At 34.7% G+C, this 25,060-nt stretch overlaps 1 protein-coding gene and 1 pseudogene across 1 annotated transcript; both read right to left on the reverse strand.

Annotated features, from left to right (window-relative positions):
• Nucleotides 1-2,035: 2,035 nt before the first annotated feature.
• On the reverse strand, nt 2,036-3,716 carry LOC121209917 (UDP-glycosyltransferase 84B2). The gene has a single exon (XM_041081875.1). It carries the CDS (start codon nt 3,682-3,684, stop codon nt 2,266-2,268), a length of 1,419 nt encoding a protein of 472 aa, XP_040937809.1. The 5' UTR covers nt 3,685-3,716; the 3' UTR covers nt 2,036-2,265.
• Nucleotides 3,717-9,420: 5,704 nt separating this feature from the next.
• LOC121210017 (cinnamyl alcohol dehydrogenase 1-like) lies at nt 9,421-10,536 on the reverse strand (annotated as a pseudogene).
• Between the last annotated feature and the right edge of the window lie 14,524 nt (nt 10,537-25,060).

Raw genomic sequence — 25,060 nt, forward strand, 5'->3', positions numbered from 1 at the left:
GATGAAATGATTTTTTTTGTTAAACTTTAACTTATATACCCATGCGAAACGACATCGTTTTGGGATTCAAGTTCCGACGCCAAAACTGCGTTGTTTTGACGTGACCTGCGTCCGACCCGATCCTTCCCCTAGGATTCGCATGTTTGCACTGGAGGGAATATTTGCGCGATAGGTCCTTCCGCTTTTGAGGCTTATTTTGATATGGTCCTATCATTTTTTTTATTTTGCCACTTATTTCTACCTTTGTTTCAATTTGGTCCTTGGATATTTTAGAAAGTGAACACTTGAAACGGTGTCGTTTTGCCAACCCAAAGACCCGACCTGAAAATAGCCAAGATCCGCGTGTTTTCGCATCCAATAGGTTATTTGTGGTCCCGACCCTTTCGCTTTTAAAATATTTTTCAATCCAGTCCTTTTTGTTTTTTAATTTATACCCTGTAATTTTATTTTTATTTCATTTTAGTCCATATGGAACGCTGTGTTTAAAGGATTGATATAATTTCATGTTTAATCCCCATTCCTTTGCGGGCGTTTTATTTTAATCCTTTATTCCGTTTTAATTATTTTATTATTTATAGTTTATCCCTTTAACTTCATTTTAATTCCAATTAAGCCCTTTTTTAATTTTAGCTTTTTCATGGATTTTTTAATCTTATTATTATTTGTTTATTTATCTATCTATTATTATTGCCTTGCTTTTTTATTTTTAAAACTCATGTTGTTTATATTTGTACATATTATTATATTGTCATCTCATTTTCTTTTCTTTTCTTTTTTTTATGTGTTATTTTATTATTCCCTTTTATTATTTTGGTATTCTTGAGTTGTGTCTTTTCAATCATGTTTATTTTCATTTATTTTGTTTTACTCTACTTTATTTATTTATTTAGATTATGATATTATTATTCAAGTATACCCATATTTATTTATATTTTATCATTCCAATATTCTATCTATATAGTCATTTTATATTGATTCATCATCACTATATCATGTATTATATTTAGACATAATTAGTTGTTTTTATACTATACCTCAAATAAGATAAATACCCATTGTTTTAAATATTACACTTGATATTTTTCAAAAAGAAAAATTTAAAAATAGGCAATGTTTCGTATTTGGAGATTTGAGAAGTCGTACCCTAACTTACGAGGTTTCGATTTTCTCGTTGAACCTAAAGGACCGAATATCATTTTAAAATTAAAATACATGAGATTTAAAAAAAAAAGACAAGCTTATTCTCAAGGATTCGAGGTGTTGTGTCCTAACTTACGGGATGTGACATTTTGTTACCTCGAGATTAGAGGGTCTTTAACATACATTTCGATTTATTCAAGCAAATTTTAAGTAAAAATAACATTAATATAAAGAGAGATCATATTTTAAACTTTTTTCAAGTTTTCAACTTTCGACACTAAGACATTAATTAATGAACTAGGTACCAATTTTAGGCATTACGAGGGTGCTAATCATTCCTCGTGCGTAATCGACTCCCAAACTCATTCCTCGAAGTTTATAGACAAAAAATCGTTGTTTAAGTAAATCAAACCGTTTATTAAAATGATCAAATTACGAGGTGACCCGATTACAACTCATAAAAAAATGATTGGTGGCGACTCCCATTTGTATTTCCATTTTTGCTTTTTTCAAATAAAAAGTCGACTTTCAAAAAAATAGTTCCGACAACTATCAAGTGAGTATTGTTTTTTTTAATTTCATAGGTTACTAATGAATTTAACAAAATAATTTTAATGGTATTAACAACTAGATTTAAATTTATATCTGAAAAATAAATATACTAAATTTTTGAAGATAAAGGTATTGAAATTAAATTTCGAAAAAAATAAAAATTTAGAACTTTAACTCTATAAATTTATTAAAAAATTAATTAATCTAATTGACCAAAACCATACTAATTATTATTATTTTAAAAGTTTATAGTTTCTTCAAAATTTATTAAGTAGATAAATTAGAGTGAAACTCTCTCGAAATTTTATTTCTTTTCCTTTTTAAAAAAATTATAAAAATTCAATAACATGAAACTTTATATTAAGATTAATATGTAAAAGTAGGAGAAGATTATACCACATCAAAATAGTCATATAAATTTAGTCCTTCACCCCCTTGTTATGTTGGAGATGAATCAAAATTTAAATAACCCATGCCTTCATCATCAAAATTTAAATGTGAGGATATATTATCAATCCAATTTCTGACCCTTCTCTAGAAATTGTAGCATCAAACCTTGGGCTGAATCATGAATTAAACGTTATTGCTGGATGGTTTGCCGCTGATTTCAGCGATAAATTTATCAATGTTCCGACTGGATGAACCACCTTCTTCCAATGCGTTCTTAGCAGCATTTTTCAACTCCACTGCCCTTCTCTTCATCTCTCCTGCTCTTGGTCCATCAATCACCTCCATAATACACCTTTCAACCTCTTCTACGCTTAATCTTTCATCTTCACAATTGCTCATCCTCACCCCAACCTTGAAAACATCAACCAAGAGCTTCGAATTCGTCGGCTGATCCGTCCACTCCGGATAGGCAACAACAGGCACACCAGCCACCACAGTTTCCAGGGTCGAATTCCATCCACAATGTGTCACGAAACAAGCCAGTGCTTGGTTCATTAATACTTTCTCTTGAGGGCACCATGAAACAACAAGGCCCGACTTATCCTTCGTGATCTCTTCCAAAAAACCCCTTGGGAATTCGTCTTTTCTCGTCTCCGATGCTTTTATAACCCAAAGGAATGGCCTTTTGATGTTCTTCAATGCGGTGGCAATACTTTGAATTTGCTGCTTTGATGACATAATGATGCTACCAAATGAAATGTATATCACCGAGGATGGTCGCTGCTTGTTAAGCCATTCAATGCAAGAATCTGCAGCCCTCCACATGTCAACACTTCCTGCAATGGTTTCTTCCTTTCCTAGAAGACTAGGTGACACCAATGGTCCAATAGAATAAATCGGTTTAACAGCCTTCAAGGAGTTCACTGTCTCCTCTTCAAGCTCATGAACTGAGTTGCCTAGAACCCATTTTACGTTATCCAAAATTGAAATGAATTCGGTAACCAATAGCCGGAAGTGAGAAGGACTACAAGGAAGCATAAAGGTTGGAAGATCTCCCACTGTGAGCCCTGGAATTCCAGGCAACTCTAAAATCCCATTGGGGTTTTCCAAGTTAGGAAACAAGTCTGGCTCCTTAATAAAATGATAGTAAATGGCGAAAACAGTTGCAGATTGGATCCAAAGTACACCACAAGGGATCCCATGTTCGATGGCAACCCCAGGCACCCATGGGATAAAAGGGTTGGTAATAAGGCATGAGAATTGATTGCCATTAGCTTTGAGATCAGTAATGAGATTTGAGAGATTTTTGGGTCCGTTGGCCTTGAGTGAAGCAAGAAAGGTTCCACTATCCTTCTCGCGATCAAACTCATGGCTAAGACCATCAGAGAAGAACTCTAGGCTGAGTCGACCAGTGCTGTTAATGGTGGTAAAGTTAGTGGAGATTTTGGAGTCCAACATGCGCTTACGTGCAACATCATTGGTGGCAAGGGTGACATGAACCCCCTTTAATACAAGCACTTTGGCAAGCTTCAGCATGGGGTTCATGTGACCTTGCATGGATAAGGTCACCATTATAACTTGCGCTGCTTCAGTACTCTCCATTGCTTTTCAAGGATGAGGCCAATAATATTGGATTAAAGGGGTATGGCTAATTGTTCTTTTGATTAGTGACTCCTAATTTATATGCAATGCATATTTGGGAAATTTTTATTTTGGTAGTGTATCTGTCCTTTAATGGCAGGGTTATTTGGAATAGTGATAAAAGTTAAGTAGAGATTTTTTTTTCCTTTTAAGAAGAATTTTCAAGATCTTTTACTTTATATGTTTTAATTTATTTATATTTAATTTTGTTTTTCCGAAAATTCTTAGAGATCTGCCTGTACATTAATACCTAATTATTAAAATTTATTTGATGAACACCTTCCTAATTTTCGAAGAATTAATTATGCCTAACTCATTTCCATATAAGAAATCACGCTTAATTGAATTTAGACTTAATCTAAGAGTAGACCTACAACAAATATAAAACTCTAATCTCCATATCTGAAATTAAGATTGTAAAAAATAAAAAATAAAAAAGGCTACATTCTAATCGTGGATTAAAAAAAAAAAATAGTAACGACAAAAAAATAATTATTCAAATGATTATAAATTATTAATCTGTTAAGAGAAAATTTATTAAGTAGATCTTTTTTACCAATGATCTATAATGTCATATTTTTACCAACTCATCATTTCTTACCCTTCTTCTTTCAATGGGGTAAAACTTAAATTAGGGAAATAAAACAAAGTTTAGTAAAAACAATAATGCAAAATGGAGCGAATTATGTTAGTTAAACGGTACGGATAGGGGGAGATTAAATGAAACGGTGCGCATAAGGGTTAACGACTTTAGTTGTAAAGGGGCCATCTAACTTCCAATGGTTATTTTCTTTTCCTCTTTAAGCACATGATTGTAACCAGGAACAATTACCGAATTTGTTAAGCACAGCATCGGTATTCTTTTTTCCTCTTGATTCCTTCTCTCTTTCTTCTCCCTGTTTTGTCATTTTTTTCTCTTAGATTTTTCTACTTGCATCAAAAGTATCAAAGCTATTACGATTCCTATAGTTGGCAGTGGAGTTACCACTCAGTTGTAGATGGAGGTTATGTGTTGCAACAGGAGGTTTCTAAAATCTAGGATGAATTGGACCAGATTCCAGGACTTTAAGTATGAATTCAAAGGGGAGTTACGTTCTGAGCTTAACTCTTTGTTTGGACAGTACTTGGGGCACTCCAGTCCTGCTCCTACCAATGCAACAGTCAAGGGAAAAGGCATTTTGAGAGGATGGCCTCTTCCTGGATTTGCTCCTAAACATCCTATAGAGGTTTCCACAAGTGGTCAAGTACATGCTACTGTGGGCACTCATTCTCTTCCAGAGTTGGGTAGTGTCCATGTGCAACCTCGTTCTAGTTCATTGGATGGTTGTAGCGAATTCCATAAGCTCGATTATCCCAGGTTCGATATATGGCACTGATTTTCGTGGCTGGTGGTCTAAACTTGAGCAGTTTCTTGAGGCAGAGGGTACCCAAGATGATGCTAAGATCCGCATGGTAATGCTCTATTTGGAAAGAAGGGCATTGGATTGACACCATTTCTATTCTCAAAGGAATGGTGGCCTGCACATGTTAAACTGGCCTTGTTATGCTAGGAGTTTGCAAGACAAGTTTGGATTTAGTCTATTCTGGGATCCAATGGTTGATTTGGTCACCTTGAAACAACTAGGTACTGTTGAACAATATCATGATGTATTTGTTAGTCTCTTGAATCAGTGGCATCTCCCTGAGCCATATGCACTTAGTATTTTCAATAGCAACTTGAAGTTGGAAATTGGCTAGTATCTCCAATTGTAGTGAAATTTGATTTAGAAATATTGACGTTCGGATTGTTAATTAAAGAAAAAAGATTAAATCGTAAAAGTCGTAAAACTTAATCGCTATTGATTGAAATTGGTTAAATAAGCATAGAAACATTTTTAAATGGCTTTATATGGTAATTTAACCATAATTATATCATAGCGGACAATTTGGTGTAGAAATAAATAAATTAAATATTAATTTTATATTAAAATGTAAAAATAATAAGTTAATTAAAAGAAAAAACATGACATTTGGTAATTCATATTCTTCTTCTCTTCTTTTAAACCGAAACAAAAACATGAAAAAAAGCCATTGTTGAGTTAAAGATTTGGCCAAGCTTCAACTTATGCATCCGTTTGAATTCCGTTTCTTATAATTTTTATGTTTTTGAGATTGTTACAGCTTAATCTAGCTAACCCAGGGAATAATTTATGAAATTTTCAAATGTTTTGAGTTATACCATTGATGAATTTGTGATGTTTTTGAAGTTTGATGATAAATTATTGAGCTTGCTAGTTAAATAGGACTATTTTGTAAAGTGTTTTGGTTTGTCTTAAGTTTAAGGACAAAATTGATAAAATAATAAACTTGGCATGGAATTTTTGTGATATTTTAATAAATATGGGCTTTAATTGCATAGGGAAAAATACAGGTAGTATGACATTGGTTTAATTGTGATAGATTTGAAAGTTTCGAGTTTAAGGACTAAATTGAATAAAAGGTAAAAATTTAGGGTAAAAATGTAAAATATTGATAAAAAGGTCAAATATGTGAATTTTAGTATTTAAAAGTATTTGAATTGAATGATTGAATTAAATTATTATATATGTCAAAAAACGGATCAATTGATTGTCAAACGCGAAAAAGGAAAAATTGTTGTTTAGCCCCTAGAGTCGTGTTTGCTGCAAAATTGGTTTAAGTAAGTTCGTAAAATTAAATTTAAAATAATTAATTATTATTTTTGTGAGTTAATACCTATTTACGTATGTTGTGATTGAGTTCATTTGCTTGATAAATGGTACGTAATGAAATGGATTAAATGGCAACATTAATTAAGTTAAAAGTTATGTTTGAAGATGGGAAACTACATAAATGAAATCATGTGTATATGATTAAATGATATAGATATGAAACATGGCCTGTATGAACCTTGTGAATGCTTAGGATGCATATGATATGTCATTAGGGGTTATTTACCGTTTCGAGTGTTGGTCTTGGATGTCCTACCAATAGTTAAAGTCATGCATTTGTTGTGGATTCTCCATAGCTTGTATGAGCAACATTGTGTAACCTAAAATCCCAACCCATAGCTCCTGTGAGCAGACCCATATCATAGCTCATGTGAGCAATTATAGTTACAGCTTGTGTGAGCATTTACAGTAACAGCTTGTGTAAGCATTGTTCTCGCGTATCCAACGCTATTTCATTATGGTTCATCAGGTGGAAAATGAATATATGAATCAACTATACTGAAATAGATATACAGAATGGTTATATGAATCAGTTATAAGTAAGTAGATATACAAAATGGTTATATGAATATGTTATATGGAAATAGTTATATTAAGTGTTTATATGAAAATGTTTATATGGATATATATGTAAAAAAGGATATTTGAAATGTATACTTGAAATGAAAATGTGAAATGTTAAATGAATAGATGTTGGATAAATGATATATCAAATGTGTTTACTTGTGTTTGTTTTATGACATGAAGAAGATATACATTTTCATAGATGTGAGTTTACTAATCTTGTGAGACTTGTGATGTGTATAGACAATTAAGTGAACTCATGACCTTGATTATGATTTTTATTGTGAAAGATTTAAGTTAAGTCCTTTTCGGTAAGTTAAAATTTACGTTCAATACGGACTTACTAAGCTTTATGCAAGCTTACTTGGTTTTAGTTTTTATTCCTTGTAGATTGTTGGATTCGAGTTGTCAATTGGATTGCTTCTGGAAATCACACTATTCGACAACTTAACCAGTAACTAATTGTTCACTTTGGTTTTGTTATAAGTGGCATGTAAATAGGGTTTTGGTATATATATGTTATAAGAATTATGGATATGTTTTGTGTTAATTGAAGTATGAGATGTATATATTGATGTAAATCTCAACTAGTATTTTGGTTGATTGTGGTGCGTCATAACAATGGTATGCTTTTGGTTTTAAAATGCATTTTGAATGGTTGATTTGGTACAAATTCTTAGGTAGCTTGGTAAACCTTGGTTGATGATTTTGGTCATAATAAATGAGGTATATTTGATAGTTGAATAAGTATGAAATGTTAAGTAGTTGTATTTGAATGGATAATGTTTTAATGTTTGAATTGTGGTGTCAATAAGGGCATATTGGTTAGGTACTTAGGTTGACTGGTATTCGGTATATTTTGGGATATATTGATGTATTTTAGGTAGGTTTAAGGAATGAAAATGGTATGACTTGTGGCCTACGTATTTTGGATTGAAATTGTTTGATTTTGAAGGCATTTTTAGGCACGCACGGCTTGTGACATGGTCTGCCACACGGTTGTGTGTCACACACAGTTACCCCACATGGCCATGTGGTTCATATAATTTTGGTGCAAGTTTTTCCCACATAGTCACATGTTACACGGCTTGGCCACACCGTTGTGTAACCCCTGTTTTCAATTTTTTTTCTATTATTTTCAATTTTGTTTTAGATTAGTCCCTAATTGTTTCTAAATTGAATTTTAGGTTATGTATACTTGATTTGAAGCTTGTTTTTGTTTGAATGCCATGAATGATGATTAGTTATGAATAAATAGTATTTAAAATAATATTTGATTGATTTTTATGATGTATTGTTATTTGTTATGTGTAGTAATACTCTGTAACCCCAATCCAATAACAAAGACAAGTTAAAGGTGTTACAATATCTATTTTTGTTTTTAAATAAAAATCGAGGTTCATACATAACTAATTAGTAATCATAATTAAACATCCTAAAATCAAATTAAATGTCATGCAAGCTATATATATAAAAACATACACAAATATAATGTCACATGCCACAGTTTAGAAGAACATATTACAGTCTCTGAATAATAATAAAGATATCAATTAATGAACCTAAAATATTTTAATAAATAAATTCGAGCTGAGACCCTCCCAATGTCGTGTCCATGTCCTAACTTGGTGGATTGTTTAAAAGGATAGAAATTAAAAGGGAGAGCTATGAAGCTCAGTGTGAGTTCTATCACAAGAAAATCAATGCTTAATAATAATCCAAACAAACATAATAACAATTTTCTGTACAGTAACAATAATGTAATATAGCTTTGTAAATATTCCAATTGATCGATAAAATACGCTCTCTTTTGCTCTCCTATTTTCTTTATTTTTTACTCTCTGTCTATTTATTTTATAACAATTTAAACATAATTAAACAATAATTAATTATAACTATTATAAATAAATATTAATAACTCTAATATTTATTTTTATAATATTTAATTGTTTTAAAATAAAATTATTAGTTTTTATTTATAAATAATCTATAATTTTTTATTTTATTTATTGATAAGATATCATATTATTATTATTTTATGATGATGATACATTATATTTATACACGATGCACCGTGCATCATATATTATTGGTTCTATTTTCCAATAATTTTCTTAAAAGAAGTAACTGGTTATGTAGTCTTCTTTTCTCAAATAAGTTCATATAATATATATGAGTCGCGACCTGCTTATGAATTCAAATCTCATGTTTTGTATTGTGGGAGGCGATATGGTAAATAAAACACAAACTCAATCGCTAATCCTATTATGTTATTGATCATTACAGTGAAAACCACATTATTAAGTTATATGGTATTTCTGGAGAATGGCGTCTGTATCATTCAAGGTTGCTTCCAGCAACATCCAGCACAAATCTATACCTCACATCATTCTTCTCCTATCTCTCAAAAGCCTTGTTTATATAATCCATCTTCACCACCTCTATCATTGTACTCAGTCCCTTCTCTGCCCAAAAATCCAGTATTTCCTGTGTTTCTTAACATGCTTCCTATGAAACTCCCTGTCAATGGTTTCTTCCCTGCATTGCATGACGGTAATGTAAATCAAATTACTTGCAGATTATATAACAAATTAACAATAAAAGTTGGCTAGTTTTCTTTTGGTCTAAAACAGAACTTCTTGCTGGCATACCTAAATTCAAGTCAACACTGTTGAAATGCAGGGGCTTAGTGGAAACCCCAACAAAAATCAGATTCCCACCAGCTTTGAGAAGCGAAATGTAAGGATCCAGAGAATGGAAAGCGGGGACAGTGTCGAGAATGTAATGGAGACTGGCTGCTGCTCCCTCCATCTCTGCCGCATTAGAGCTCACCAGGAAAGCATCGGCGTGCAAATGCTCTAAAGCCTCCACTTTCTTCTTTTCTGAAGAACTTATCACGGTTACGTGATGCCCCATTGCCTTTGCTATCAGCACTGCCAAATGCCCGACTCCGCCGAGCCCCAAAATTCCGGCCTTGATAGCCTTATCAGAGTTATTGAACTGCTTCAAGGGACTATAAGCCGTCACTCAAGCACATAAGAACGGTGCAGCCTGCTCTGGTGCTAGTTTCTCGGGTATCTTCACCACAAACCTGCATCCACTCTAATGTTAATTACCAGGGATTGTACTTTCAAAAGTTAGTATTCTTTGTGCTGGTTTATTCTTGCTTACTTTTGATGAACCACCATGGCAGAAGAAAAGCCACCATGAGTGGGAGTTCCATCTTTGTTGACGGCACCATATGTAAAGACCCTCTGGTTACAGTACTGTTCGTTATTGGAGTTGCAAGACAAGCATTTCCCACATGAGCTTATCATGCACCCAACTCCAACCTTGTCTCCAAGCTTGAATTTGCTTACTTCTGAACCCACTTCCACGACCTCGCCCACCAGTTCATGCCTATATCAAAGACCGGTAAATTAAAACCGAGAACAAACATAGGGAAAACAAGGTGGATAAAGAATCATGAACGACACAGGATTGCATGGGGCATACCCTGGAACCAATGGGTAGTGGGCATAATCTCACCCCTCATCTGGTGTAGATCAGTGTGATCTACTCCACAATACAATACCTTCAACACCACATCTTCTGGACCTGTTTTCCTATCAATAATGGCATTGAAACATCGATTAGCATTCATCAATTTTTTAGACTTGAGATGCAAGATGAGAAAGAGAAGAGAAAGAAATTAGAAACCTGAGAGTGAATGAATAAGGTGAAAGATGTCCTGATACATCTCTGGCAACCCATCCAATGACCTTCTTCCCTCCATTCTCTGCTTCAATCGATTCCTGTAGTAGTAGACTTGAGGAGAACTGTAACAAGAGACTGATGGAAATGCAGTGCGGTTCTTTGGGACTTTATACCCACAAAAAACGTCGTTATCAGTGCTTCTTGCCCAAGTTCATACAAGTCACTATCGTCAGGGCTATGGTTGCGGTTGCTTTTTTTTCCGATTGTTACTCCCCAATTCAATTCGCCGGCCTTATTATATTGAACTAAATAATGCTGATGTGAAATATTCGGTGTATTGACTCGGCACTTGAGGCGGCTTTTGCGAAGAAAGGATTAAAAATACTGTTGTTGGGACCATTTGACGAAGAGATTAGTTATTTTAGGCTTAAAAAATTTCCGTCACATAAAGAAAATGAAATCAGCGAAAAAGATAATACTGGAGCTATGTTTTCCATTATCCTTTGATTCACCTTCTAGTGTCATGGGTTGCGCATGGGAGCCCGCAACCATGACACATCTGTGTGAACCATCAAGAAGGCAGGAGGTCATTTGGCCCAATCAGACCGGCCCGTTGCTTGAAGAGATTGAAGGCCCATCTACAAGTTAGACAAATATAATATATTATTTTATAAGATTACATATCTTAGATAAGATATGTAATCTTAGAAGATATGATTTTATATTCTTAAAGGTTTGGTGGTAGGTGGCCTTTAATCATAGCCGTTGATGTACTTAATTTTGCACCGTTGGATTTGGGGAGGCTCAACTATAAATAAGAGACCTCTTCCCTCATTGTAAATCACTTGAGTTTTGAGTAAGAAGAATCATTGAGAGCATTCACTCAAACTTTTCTCTCTTGCGTTCTTATTTTCCTTGGCTTGTTCTTGTCTCATTTTTCTTTCATCTTGTTGGTTTTGAGTTGCTTTCGCTTGAGTTGTGTTTTGGGAGGAATTCTGTTGAATCCTTCTTTTGTGGAAGTTAGGCTGACTTAGGCGTTTTGGAGTAAGAAACTGCCTAAGGCCGCACGGATTCTGAGGCAAGAATCTTAAGTCCGTGACAGTTGGTACCAGAGCCGTTCGAAAGCACTTTTGAGATATGTCGAGAGAAGTTGGTGAGAATGAGCCAATAGAGACCCGTGGGAGGGTCAGGAAGGCTAGTCGATCGAGGGACATGTTGTCAAGCTTGGAAAATCGAGTGGTCAATCTCGAGGAGTCTGTTGGTGACATGAGGGAGACACTCGAAGTGGTCCTAACCCGTATGGAGGAACTGCGGGAAGACAGCAAAGTATTCATGCTTGACACTCTTAGATCCACTTCGGACAAGCTGACGGTAAGGGACGAAGCTCTTGAGGCCCTGGTGACTGCCATGAAAGAGGAGATTGCTGAGCTTAAGGGGGAGCTCACAATTTGTAAGGTCGCTTTGGGAAATGGGATGTTGACTTCAAGATCGAAGCAACGCCATGTAGATGTTCCAAAACCCGAGAAGTTCAAGGGGGCTAGGTCTGCGAGAGAAGTGGACAACTTCCTGTGGGAATTGGAGCAATATTTTCGAGCAATGGGCATTGAGGATGATGCCACTAAGGTAAACACTGCTTCGATTTACTTTACTGATGTTGCTCTCTTATGGTGGCGACGTAGGTCCACGGATGAGAGACGTGGAGGAACGACCATTGGGACTTGGGAGGAGTTCCAAGGAGAGTTAAAGAAGCAGTTTTATCCGCAACATGCTGAAAAGGAGGCTCGTGCTAAGTTGCGTCGGCTTACGCAACAAGGCACTATTCGAGATTATGTGCGGGAGTTTAGTGAGCTGATGCTTCAGATCTCAGACTTGAATGAGAAGGAAGCATTTTATATGTTTGAGGATGGGCTAAGAATGTGGGCTAAGCAAGAGTTGCGCCGCCTAGGCATCACCGATTTGACTGTAGCTATGGCTGAGGCAGAGAACTTCTACGAAGCTGGTGGGAGAAAGTTTGACAATAATGATGCTTCCAAACCCAAGCCAAGACCCAAAGGCAATGGTGGGGGAGACAAAGAGCAAACAGAAAGGAGTGGCGAAGCCCCAAGGAATTATAATGGTAGACCAGGGGATAAGAAAGAGCCAATGAGATGCTTTCTTTGCCAAGGTCCACATCGGTTGAGTGTTTGTCCAAAGAGGGCCGCTTTCAATGCTATGGAAGCACGCGAAGAGGCCAATCCTGACACCAAAAGTCTTGGTACGATATTGGGCGGTGTTGAAGACAAGACGAGTAATGGGCTGATGTTTGTGGACATCATCGTGGCAGACAGAAAATTGAATGCCCTTGTTGACACTGGTGCATCTGATTTGTTCATGTCTAAAGAGATGGCGAAGGAACTCGGTCTCAAAGTGGAGGAAGATTCGGGTCGAATAAAAACAGTAAACTCAGAAAGTATTCCCATAACGGGTGTGGCTAAAGGGGTGGAACTCAAACTTGGCGAGTGGACAGGCAAGGCAACCATTAAGGTAATCCCACTTGATGATTATGATTTTGTGGTAGGATTGAGTTTGTTTGACCGACTTAATGCGTATATTCATCCTTCCGAGAACTACATGATGATCTTTGATTCGAACCATCGTTATATGGTGCGAATGAAAAGAAAGGGAAACATGGAAGGCAAAACATTGTCGGCAATCCAATTTGCCAAAGGAGTACGTAGAAACGAAGTCTCCTATTTAGCCACCTTAAGGAACAATGCGGAGGAGAAATTCGAAGAAGAAATTCCAAAAGAAGTGAAGCAGTTGTTGCAGTCTTTTCAAGATGTAATGCCCACAGAGTTGCCCAAGACATTGCCACCAAAGAGGGAGGTAGATCACAAGATTGAGTTGTTGCCTAATACTGAGCCACCAGCAAGGGCACCATATCGAATGTCTCCACCTGAGTTGGAGGAATTGAGGAAGCAGTTAAGGGAACTTCTAGATGCCGGGTTTATTAAACCTTCCAAAGCCCCATTTGGAGCGCCGGTGTTATTCCAAAGGAAGCATGATGGGTCCTTAAGATTGTGCATTGACTATAGGGCCTTAAACAAGATCACTGTGAAGAACAGGTATCCCATTCCTCTCATTGCAGATCTGTTCGATCAACTTGGTAGCGCGAGATGGTTTACTAAGTTGGATTTGCGATCGGGGTACTACCAAGTGAGAGTAGCCGAAGGGGATGAGCCCAAAACAGCCTGTGTGACTCGGTATGGGTCTTTTGAATTCTTGGTGATGCCGTTCGGGTTGACAAATGCTCCGGCAACATTTTGCACCCTAATGAATAAGGTATTACAACCTTTCTTAGATCGCTTTGTGGTTGTTTATCTTGACGACATTGTGGTGTATAGTAAGACGCTTGAGGAGCATGTTGGACATCTGAGAGAGGTGTTCCAAGTCCTACGGGAAAATGAGCTGTATGTCAAAGAGGAAAAATGCTCATTTGCCCAACGAGAGGTGCCTTTTCTTGGCCATATTGTAGGAGGTGGCATGATCCGAATGGATGCAAGCAAAGTCCGAGCAATTTCCGATTGGGAGCCACCAACCAAGGTAACGGAATTGCGGTCCTTTCTTGGTTTAGCAAACTACTATCGACGTTTCATTGAAGGCTACTCCAAGATCACTACACCCTTGACGGACTTATTGAAAAAGGGCAAAGTATGGGACTGGGACTCTCGGTGTGAGAAAGCTTTTGACCAAGTAAAGCAAGCAATGGTGAGTGAACCTGTACTTGCTTTACCGGATTTTACAAAGGCGTACGAGGTACGCACGGATGCCTCAGACTATGCAATTGGGGGAGTATTGATGCAAGAAGGACATCCAATTGCTTTCGAGAGTCGAAAGCTGAATGAGACAGAACGGAGATACACGGTCCAAGAAAAAGAGATGACTGCTGTGGTGCATTGTTTGCGCACATGGAGGCACTATTTGCTGGGTTCCAGGTTCGTGGTATTCACTGATAATGTTGCAAATAGTTATTTCCTAACCCAGAAAAAGTTGTCCCCCAAACAGGCTCGTTGGCAGGTTTTCCTAGCAGAGTTTGATTTTAGCATGGAGTACAAGCCGGGGAGTGCCAACATTGTAGCTGATGCGCTTAGCCGAAAGATGGAATTTGCAATGATAAGCCAACCCAATAGTCCCTTATTGGAGCGCATTCAAGAAGGGTTGTCCCACGATTTCACGGCCAAAAATTTGATTGAGCTTGCTAAAGAGGGAAAAACGAGGCGATTTTGGCTCGAGGGAGAATTATTATACACTCAAGGACAACGTCTATATGTGCCCCAACATGGGAACTTGCGAAAGGAAGTCATGAAGGAATGTCACGATTCGAGATGGGCTGGACATCCAGGCATACACCGCACTTTAGCTCTCTTGGAGGATCGATTTTATTGGCCTCACATGAGTGACGATGTGGAGACTTATGTGAAAACTTGTTTGGTGTGCCAACAAGATAAAATCGAGTTGAAGGCTCCTGCTGGGTTGCTACAGCCTTTACCTATTCCGGAGCGCCCATGGGAGAGTTTATCCATGGACTTTATTGTAGGTTTGCCTAAATCTGATGGATTTGCAAGCATTTTTGTTGTGGTGGACAGGTTTTCGAAGTATGCAACTTTTATCCCCACAACCAAGGAGTGTCCTGCTGAGGAGGCTGCTCGCTTGTTTCTTAGACATGTGGTGAAATATTGGGGAGTGCCACAATCTATCATCAGCGATCGAGATGGGCGATTCACGGGACGATTTTGGACAGAGTTATTCAAGTTAATGGGTTCAAACTTGAACTTTTCAACCAGCATGCATCCACAAACCGATGGGCAAACTGAACGAGTGAATGCGTTATTGGAGATGTATCTACGGCACTATGTGAGTGCCACACAAAGGGACTGGCCAAAGTTGCTAGATGTGGCTCAGTTTTCTTATAATTTGCAAAGAAGTGGGGCGACAAACCAGAGTCCGTTCGAGATAGTAACAGGACAACAGCCACTTACACCCAATGCTGTTGCGACTCGTTATGGGGGACCGAATCCAGCAGCCTATCGATTTGCGAGAGATTGGCAAGAGCAAAACGATTTGGCTAGAGCTTGTCTTCACAAGGCAAGTAAGCGCAATAAGAAGTGGGCGGATCGAAATCGAAGGGACGTACAATTTCAGGTAGGTGAACCAGTTCTTGCCAAACTACACCTGATTTTGCGACATGATGGGTTGCACAAAGGACTCGTTCGGCGGTACGAGGGGCCATTTCGGATTGTGAAGAAGGTAGGCAAGGTGGCCTACAAGCTTGAGTTGCCTGAAAAGCTTAAAGTTCATCCAGTATTCCACGTGAGTATGCTTAAACCATTCCATGAAGATGGAGAAGACCCAAATCGAAGCAAGTCTGAACGAGCACCAATGGGGGTAAAAGCCGCCTATGATCGAGAGGTCGAGAACATCGAAGCGGATCGTATGGTCAGACGTAAGCACTACCGACCGCGGCGCGAATACTTAGTCCGATGGAAGGGATTCCCGGATAGTGAGATGAGTTGGGAACCTGCTGAAGCCTTGTGGCAATTCCAAGACAAGATAGATCGATACCATGCAGAGGACGCGACGAGGGCGTCGCTAGATTTGGTGGGGGAGAATGTCATGGGTTGCGCATGGGAGCCCGCAACCATGACACATCTGTGTGAACCATCAAGAAGGCAGGAGGTCATTTGGCCCAATCAGACCGGCCCGTTGCTTGAAGAGATTGAAGGCCCATCTACAAGTTAGACAAATATAATATATTATTTTATAAGATTACATATCTTAGATAAGATATGTAATCTTAGAAGATATGATTTTATATTCTTAAAGGTTTGGTGGTAGGTGGCCTTTAATCATAGCCGTTGATGTACTTAATTTTGCACCGTTGGATTTGGGGAGGCTCAACTATAAATAAGAGACCTCTTCCCTCATTGTAAATCACTTGAGTTTTGAGTAAGAAGAATCATTGAGAGCATTCACTCAAACTTTTCTCTCTTGCGTTCTTATTTTCCTTGGCTTGTTCTTGTCTCATTTTTCTTTCATCTTGTTGGTTTTGAGTTGCTTTCGCTTGAGTTGTGTTTTGGGAGGAATTCTGTTGAATCCTTCTTTTGTGGAAGTTAGGCTGACTTAGGCGTTTTGGAGTAAGAAACTGCCTAAGGCCGCACGGATTCTGAGGCAAGAATCTTAAGTCCGTGACACTAGGACCTGATTACAAGCTGAGCTGGTCTTTTTGGGTATAAATCAAAATTTTAATTTTATTACAACTAACAAATTAAGCAAAATAAAGTTGAAGAGATTGCAAATAATTGAGAAAGACATTGCTCCGACATTCCATAACTTTGTTTATCAGAGCATATCTCAAATATACCGGTTTTTTACACAACGTAAATAAATAGATAGACCAACTATATATAATAAATTAGCTTATAATAAATTTATATAAATTTAATTAGTACGTATATATATAATAAACATTAATGTATATTAAATTGATTAACATATATGAGTATGTGATTATTATATAAATTAGTATAATAATATTAAAATATAAAATTAAATATTATAATGTTGATAATGTTAATGAAAGGCTTTCTATTTATTAATCAATACTATGCTTAAAATTTATTAATTTCAATTACTTATTAAATATATATAGTTTTTTAACTAAAACTATTTTAAATTACAATACCATATAATAATTATAATAAAGATAATTTTCTTACAAAATCATCTAAAAATATTAAAAATTATGTTTGGTAAAAATTTTAAAATAACATAATTATCATTTAAAATACTATTTTCTTTTTTACAATTTTTTTATCATACTATTTTAAAAGTTTAAAATATTTTTTTTATAAAAATGGTTAAAATTCAAACTATACTTTATCTTTATAGATATTTTCTATTATTTTTTTAGAAAATATGAGTAAATTTGACACTCAATTTTTATGTTATTGAATTTTACTACTAAACTTTAAATTTGATTAATTCGGCACCAACTTTCATTTTTTAAAATTAAATTCTATCACTCAAAATTAATTTTGAAGATTTGAAAACAAATTTTAATAATAAATCTTCTATCAAATATTTTATTTCAATAGTTAATAATAATTTAATTTATAAAATATCAAAAATTAATAAATTAGATTAGAATTTTAAAATTAACAAAATAAATACTTGAAAAATAATATATATATATATAAATTAAATTTGTTTGTTTTATAAAATAACTATTTTTATTAATTTTGATATTGTATTGTTATAACTATTGACGTTAAATATTAAGATAAAAGAATTCTTTTCAAATTATTTTAAATTAAAATTGGATAGAAAATTTCAATAAAAATTAAATTTTAGAGATAAAATTCAATTAAGTAAATGTAAAATGGCAAACTTTAATATCGAGTTAAAGCATAGTGGTAAATTTACCTTCAATTTATAAGTAGAGTGATAAATATCAATTAAAGTGAAATATATTCACAAATTTTAATTTTACCTAAAATATAGTGACAATTTTACATATAAAAATGTACTTTTAAAATTTAATGGCAAACTTTCAAAAAAAATAAAATATATTTTATTAATACATGCATAGCACAAGCAATAAAACTAGTTGTATATGTAACACTCCTTACCTAGATTGAACTGATATATCACGAGAATGAGATGTCACATTTGGACACTAGACTTATTAACTTGAACATCAATTTCAAAATTTCATTTTAACACAATTAAGCCCATTTGAAGCTATTTAAGTCATTTCAAGGTTACCCTTAAAGTTTGGTAACAACTGGGGACCATGCAGAGCCTTTTTGGGTCAAAACTGGGTAAATAGAGTCAATGTCACGACATTAGAAAATAGGTATCGCAACTTGGAGGGCAAAATGACTCCAATGTCGAGACACTGACTTGTGGTGTCGCGACATTGTGGGCAAATTACTGTCAGTGTCATTTGTTTAAATTTTTAGCCCATTTGTAGACTCAATAAAACACATAGGATATGCGGAATAAATAACGCATCATTAGCACTAACGTGCATACAATATCTTACATTGAACTGTAAAGTTAATGAATTGCACCGAAGTGCCATTCTCACTAGCACCAAAGTGCGAAATCATTGGATTGCATCATAATGCCACTATCACTAACACACATGAAAATTTCTTAATGGTATGCCCTCTATATCCTATTAGTTTACATGAGCATTTAATACATTAAATTCATTACGTTCACTCAACAATTAAATACAAATCAAACATTATACTTTTTACAATTTAGTCATTATTAACAAGAAAATTCACTATACTCTATAAATCCATTATAGTCCTTACAATTTAGTCCTTATTATCACTAACGCACATGAAAATTTCCTAATAGCATGCCCTCTATTTCCTATCACTTTTCATTAATTCACTATTACATCACACTTCTTTCAAGCCTATTTATCAATATTTTAGTTTTCATGTTTATTTTTTTACTCTTTACAATTTAGTCCCTCATTTTTACTATTTCAATACACTTAATCTATTCACTTTGTAATTAGAATTAAATTCATATTTTCATTACCTATTAATAAATTTTAATATATAATATTGGCATATTCACATATAATTAACCATATAGCCGTTTTAATATGACTTACACTAATATTAAATTAGCTAAAGTAAAATTCTTGAAGTACTTAAAATCAAGTGCTTGGATGAGTTTTTTTTCTTTTTCCTTCACTTTTTTGATATGTCTTTCCCCTTATAAAACCTTGTTGATCACACCTTTTCTCTTTCTATTCATTGACATATCACACATGTATAAGATTTAATATCAAAACAATAATCACATATCACATCTATGCACTTTTAATGAAATAAACATGAAATTCTTAAATAAATATTATCATTATTACCTTGAACTTTTACCCAAAACCCTATCTTTACTTTTCCTTCTCCCCCAATATGAACACTAGTTAACTTTACAAGAAACTACGAATTTCACAAAAATCCATAAAAGAATTTGAAGTTTTTAAGCTTGAGATGATTGGAAATAGTGGAAAGGACTAAAATGAAATAAAATGAAAATTGGTTGAAATGGGAAATGAGGGTGACATGAAAAGGGATAGAGATGGAGGAGGTTTTCAATTATCTATAACAAAAATCTATTGGATTTAACATTTAAAACATTAAAAAAATATCTAACTTAAAAAAAATCTAAACATCATCATATACATCTAGTGGCCCACAATTAATTTCAATTCTTATCCACAATTCATGACACTTTCTTGGTTAAATTGCATTTCTAATCCTTCTTTTTTTCCCTTCACTTCAATTTAATCATTCTTATTTTTAATTCTCACATATTTGCCCCAAAACTTTTCACACTATTGCGATTTAGTCAATATCTCAAATTAATTTCTCTTAATTCAAAAGTCATTTGTTGCTACGGTATCCAACTACTGTCACACCTGAATCGTAGCCTTAGCTTATTTAATTTTCTTTCAAGTTGTTCCTATGGGATCATTTTGTACCAAATTATAATAATTTCAGTTTAAATTTGGCATTATAGTAAATTGGAAAATCCTTGTATGGTCGATAGGGAGATATTTAGGGTTCACCTAAATTAGTTTAATTGTAGATATAAGATTAGATAAGTGGAGGACAAAATAATGATGTCTTAAATTTTATAATGTTATTTTGAGATTGTGGGAAACAGTAATAGGGGGTATATTGAGAGTAGTTAATGTAACACCCCTAACCCAAGTCCGTTACCAGAACAGGGTTACGAAGCATTATCAGAGTTTACAGAACAAATATAATTAATTCATGTAATTTACTATTCATATCTCAATTTATGCATTTGTATCAAGTCGGGACTAAATCGGGAACTCAGAGAATTTTTCGAGAAATTTCAAAATTTTCTTAAGTGCAGGGGACACACTCCCGTGTGGGTAGGCCGTGTGGCTCACATGGCCAAGTGACATGCCCGTGTGGGCATTCAATGTGAGGCACACGGCCGTGTCCCAGTCCGTGCTCAAAATTAGGGTAGCTATTGTCTAAGGTCACACGGCCAAGCCACACGCCTGTGTGCTAGGCTGTGTGAGCATACTGACTTGTATTAATTAGGTGCAAGGTTCACATGTCCGTGTGTTAAGTCGTGTGTTAGGCCGTGTGTCACACATGGCTGATACTGTAACATCTCGAAATAGGGCCTAAATGGAATAGTGGTTACGAAACCACAAATCTGAGATAGAAAAGTTTATTTCGATTAATTTTTTTATGATTTACAGAGTGATTAGATGCATGTGGTAGAGTATTGATAAGAAATTTTATAGATTGCATGTTTAATTTTCCTATTAGGGCTTATTTGCAGAAGTTGCTGTAACAGCCCGATTTAGGGCCTAAACGGAACGATGGTTTTAGAACCACAAATTCGAAGTCGAAAAATTTATTCTGATTAAGTTTTAAGGTTTATTTATTGATTAAAATATTTTGTAAAAATATCGTTAAGAAATTTTACTGATAAAGTGCTTAATTGGACTTGTAGGACTAAATTGCAAAAGTTGCAAAATATGTGTTCTAATTCATAAGTACTTGATTGAAATGGGGTTTTAAAGAGGAGGTCCTTAAATGGTAATTAGACCATTATATTTTGTTTGGACAAAAATGGGCATGAATAGGACAAAATTTTAAAGAAAGGCCTTAAGGGCATTTTAGTCATTTCGTAATTAAAAGAAATAAAAAGGGAAAATAAAGCCAAAATTGACTCATCTTTTTCATGGAGGCCGAAATTAGCATGGGGGAAGCCATGGCTAGGGTTTTCAAGCTTTCCAAGCTCAACAGTAAGTCCGTTCTAGCCCCGTTTTTCAAGTTCTTTATGTTTTTAGAATCCCGGTAACTTGATTAAGCTTATTCTAGCAATAATTTAAGCTAGGGTTCATATTTGGAAAAATACCCATAGGTGAAATGTGTTTATTTTGATGTTTTATGGTAGAATATGAAGGCTGAAATTATGTTAAACAACTTTTGCTAAGCGGTTTCAAGCAAAAATGAGTAAAATGGCTTAATCGGTAAAAGTTGTTATTATTCATAACTATGTGTTAGAGTGAGAATTTGATGTTTCCATAGAAGGGAAAAATGATCAGCATGTCATAAAACATAAGAATAAGGGATGAATTTTAATTCCCGAGCCTAGGGGCAAAGTGTAAATATGCAAAAGTTTAGGGTAAAATTGTATTTTTTCCAAAGTTTGAGTTAAGGACTGTTTTGAATAGTAAATTAATTAAATAAGTAAAATATGATGTTTTAGATCTCGGAAAATGAGATTTAAACCTAGAATGGGAGAAAAATTGAAAATCGAGAAAGTTGGTAAAATGGCCGTTTTAGTATCGAGGTAAGTTCATATGTAACATAAGCATTAATTTATGCATGTTTCAATGTAAAATTAATATATTTACTATGATTTCCGAGGTGTTGAAAGTAAGTATAATTATGATGATTTAAATGTTCAATATTAATTCGACATGGAAATGAGAAAGTATGTAAGTTTGTATGTAAATAATACATTATCTTTATTACGTTTTTATATTTCAGCATATTTTATGTATTGTAGCTGATTTTTGAATCATAATTGACTATTGGAAGAATGGAATAAAGTATTAGAAAGTGAGATACTTCCGTTTGAACTTTCGGAATCGAAAGATACCGATGGTATGTAGCTAGGTCACATGTGTAATACGGGATGTATACCATGTGTACAAGAGAGCTACGAGACATTATGAGGTAGCTAGGTCACATGGGTGGTACTATGTGTACACCATGTAGACAAGAGAGCTACGAGATAGATGTAGCTAGGTTGCATGTGTGGTTCCAGGTGAAGGACACCATGTAAACAAGAGAGCTACGAGATAAAGTGGCTAGGTCACATGGGTGATACTATGTGTACACCATGTGTACAAGAGAGCCAAAATTATGTGTACAATCGAGCTAGGTCACATGAGTGGTGCTAAGTGAAGGCCACTATGTGTACAAGAGAGCTTCGATTTTAATGGTGGACTGTGTGCGATATGATCGCGTATCTGTTATTCTTTCGAAGTGTTCAACTGGGAAATTAATTAAATGAAATTGTGTATGACTTTGTGAAGATAAGTGTAAGTATATACGTGTGTAACTTATGAGTAATATGCTTGATATGTGATTGGAAATTGGAAAGATTGTTATGGGTAAGTGATGAATACAATTGAAGTGCGAAAGATCAGAATTGACAATAAAACTGTTCTGGATAGTTGCAGTGACGAGAATCTAAAAATTTACCAAAAATAGTAGAAATTTAATCAGAAACTGAATGAGATATCAAATTAAAGCTTAATGAGTCTATTTTCATATAACAGAAATAGAGCAAGCAAAGGAATTCTATATTCTAAGATATTTAAGTTTCTATGAGACTGGTTTAGAATGACTACGTGATCCCCTATTTTGACTTTGAAAAATAATTAAAAATTGTACAAAAATAATTATGGGATATAATTTATATGTTTGAAATACTTAATGAGTCTAGTTTCAAATAAAATAAATGATAACATCATATGATTTCTATACGAAGAGAAAATTTATTTGCAGTTAAGAGTGGTTAGGGTAGTTGAACAGTGAAATAGGGGTAACTTCAATGAATAAAATGTACTAATTGGCTAGATCAAAAATTCAGAAAATTTTATGGTAAGAATATACGTGAATCTAGTTTCAATAAAAATTAACGGTTTATAATTTGGAGTTTTGTAGCTCTAGAAATAAATAATTTAGCTGCTGGTACTCTGCTAGACAGCTTATTTTGAACCTGTTTATAATTGTAATAGTGAAAGTATGTGTGTTTGTGATGGTAATGTTCCGGGAACATATTGTGACTTTGTTTAATGTATGATAATGTATTGTTTATTAATATTTACATATTTACTTACTAAGTTATAATGCTTACTCCCTTCCTTTCCTTTTTCCTATAGTGTCGCAGATGTTAGCTCGAGTTGGAGGTCGCCGGAGGTTAAATCACACTATCAAACTATTGATCGATATATAAAGGTTTTAAAGTATTTTTAAGTCTTTGCATGTATGGGGACTCGTTTAGTTATTATTAAGTTGCTAGGAGTTGGCTTAAAATATTGACCTATGTCATTTGAAGGTGTCTATTGTATAAAGTCATTTAATGTAGATAGTCTTGAATATGTTTGAAAAGTTTAAAATTGATGAAATTTTATGCCTCGGTTTTAAATGATTACAAGTACTCAAGTCCAGTAATACCTCGTACCTTGTTCCGGCGTCAGATACGGGTAAGGGGTGTTACAGATACACAAGCCCGTGTCTCCGCCCATGTGAAAATATCTAGGCATTCTATTTTTCAAATTTTAAGGATGCAGGGGACACATGGCCAAACCACACGCCCATGCGTATAGCAGTGTGTCACAATACACCCCCGTGTGTCTATTCATGTGGACAAAAATATATCATTTTCAAGGCCACTTTTCTCACCCAAATTTACCTTCAACCTACAGCTAAACTTAAATACATTCACCAACCAATTCAAGACATTAAAACCAAACCAAGACCAATCTTATACATGATATATCATTACATGTATTTAAGTATTCAAACTTACCTATATAAATAATCATATAAGTTTATTAAAATTCAATCTATCATACCAAGCACATATATATATTAAACATGATATAACCTCCTACACAAACATCAAATATATCATTACTAGCCATTCTAATGACTAGCTACAACCAACCATATTCATGCCATCATTGGCTAATTTAACCTATACATGCCATTATACCAAAATAAGTTTACTATTTATACCAAAACAAGCTGAAGGATAGTGTAATGATGCTCCGACCGACTTCTAACTTTTACGAGCTTCCGAGCACTATAAAACAAAACAAAATAAATAGAGTAAGCATATAATACTTAGTAAGTTCGTATAACTGGAAATTTAACTTACCATTCATTTCCATTAAAATAAACATGCAAAATGCATCAAATAAGTTTGGTTAATAGCTTAACCACCCAACTTCATCAAAACATGTTAGTCATTATAATTCACACAATTGTCAAGAAACATGAATGAGCTCATCATGTAATAACTTTCATACACATATACTTTTCTTATCATATTTCCATATAACATGTACATTTCTATGATAATTCATCTCAAATTCAGTTTAGCCATATCAGAACTTTGCCCGTTGAATTTATTTGAAATATTGATGGATACACATGTAGTACACTTAAAGTGTAGAAAACTGTAATCCATCAATTCATATTCAGGGGTAC

The sequence above is a fragment of the Gossypium hirsutum genome, chromosome A11 (assembly GCF_007990345.1).
Source record: "Gossypium hirsutum isolate 1008001.06 chromosome A11, Gossypium_hirsutum_v2.1, whole genome shotgun sequence".
Lineage (NCBI taxonomy): Eukaryota > Viridiplantae > Streptophyta > Magnoliopsida > Malvales > Malvaceae > Gossypium > Gossypium hirsutum.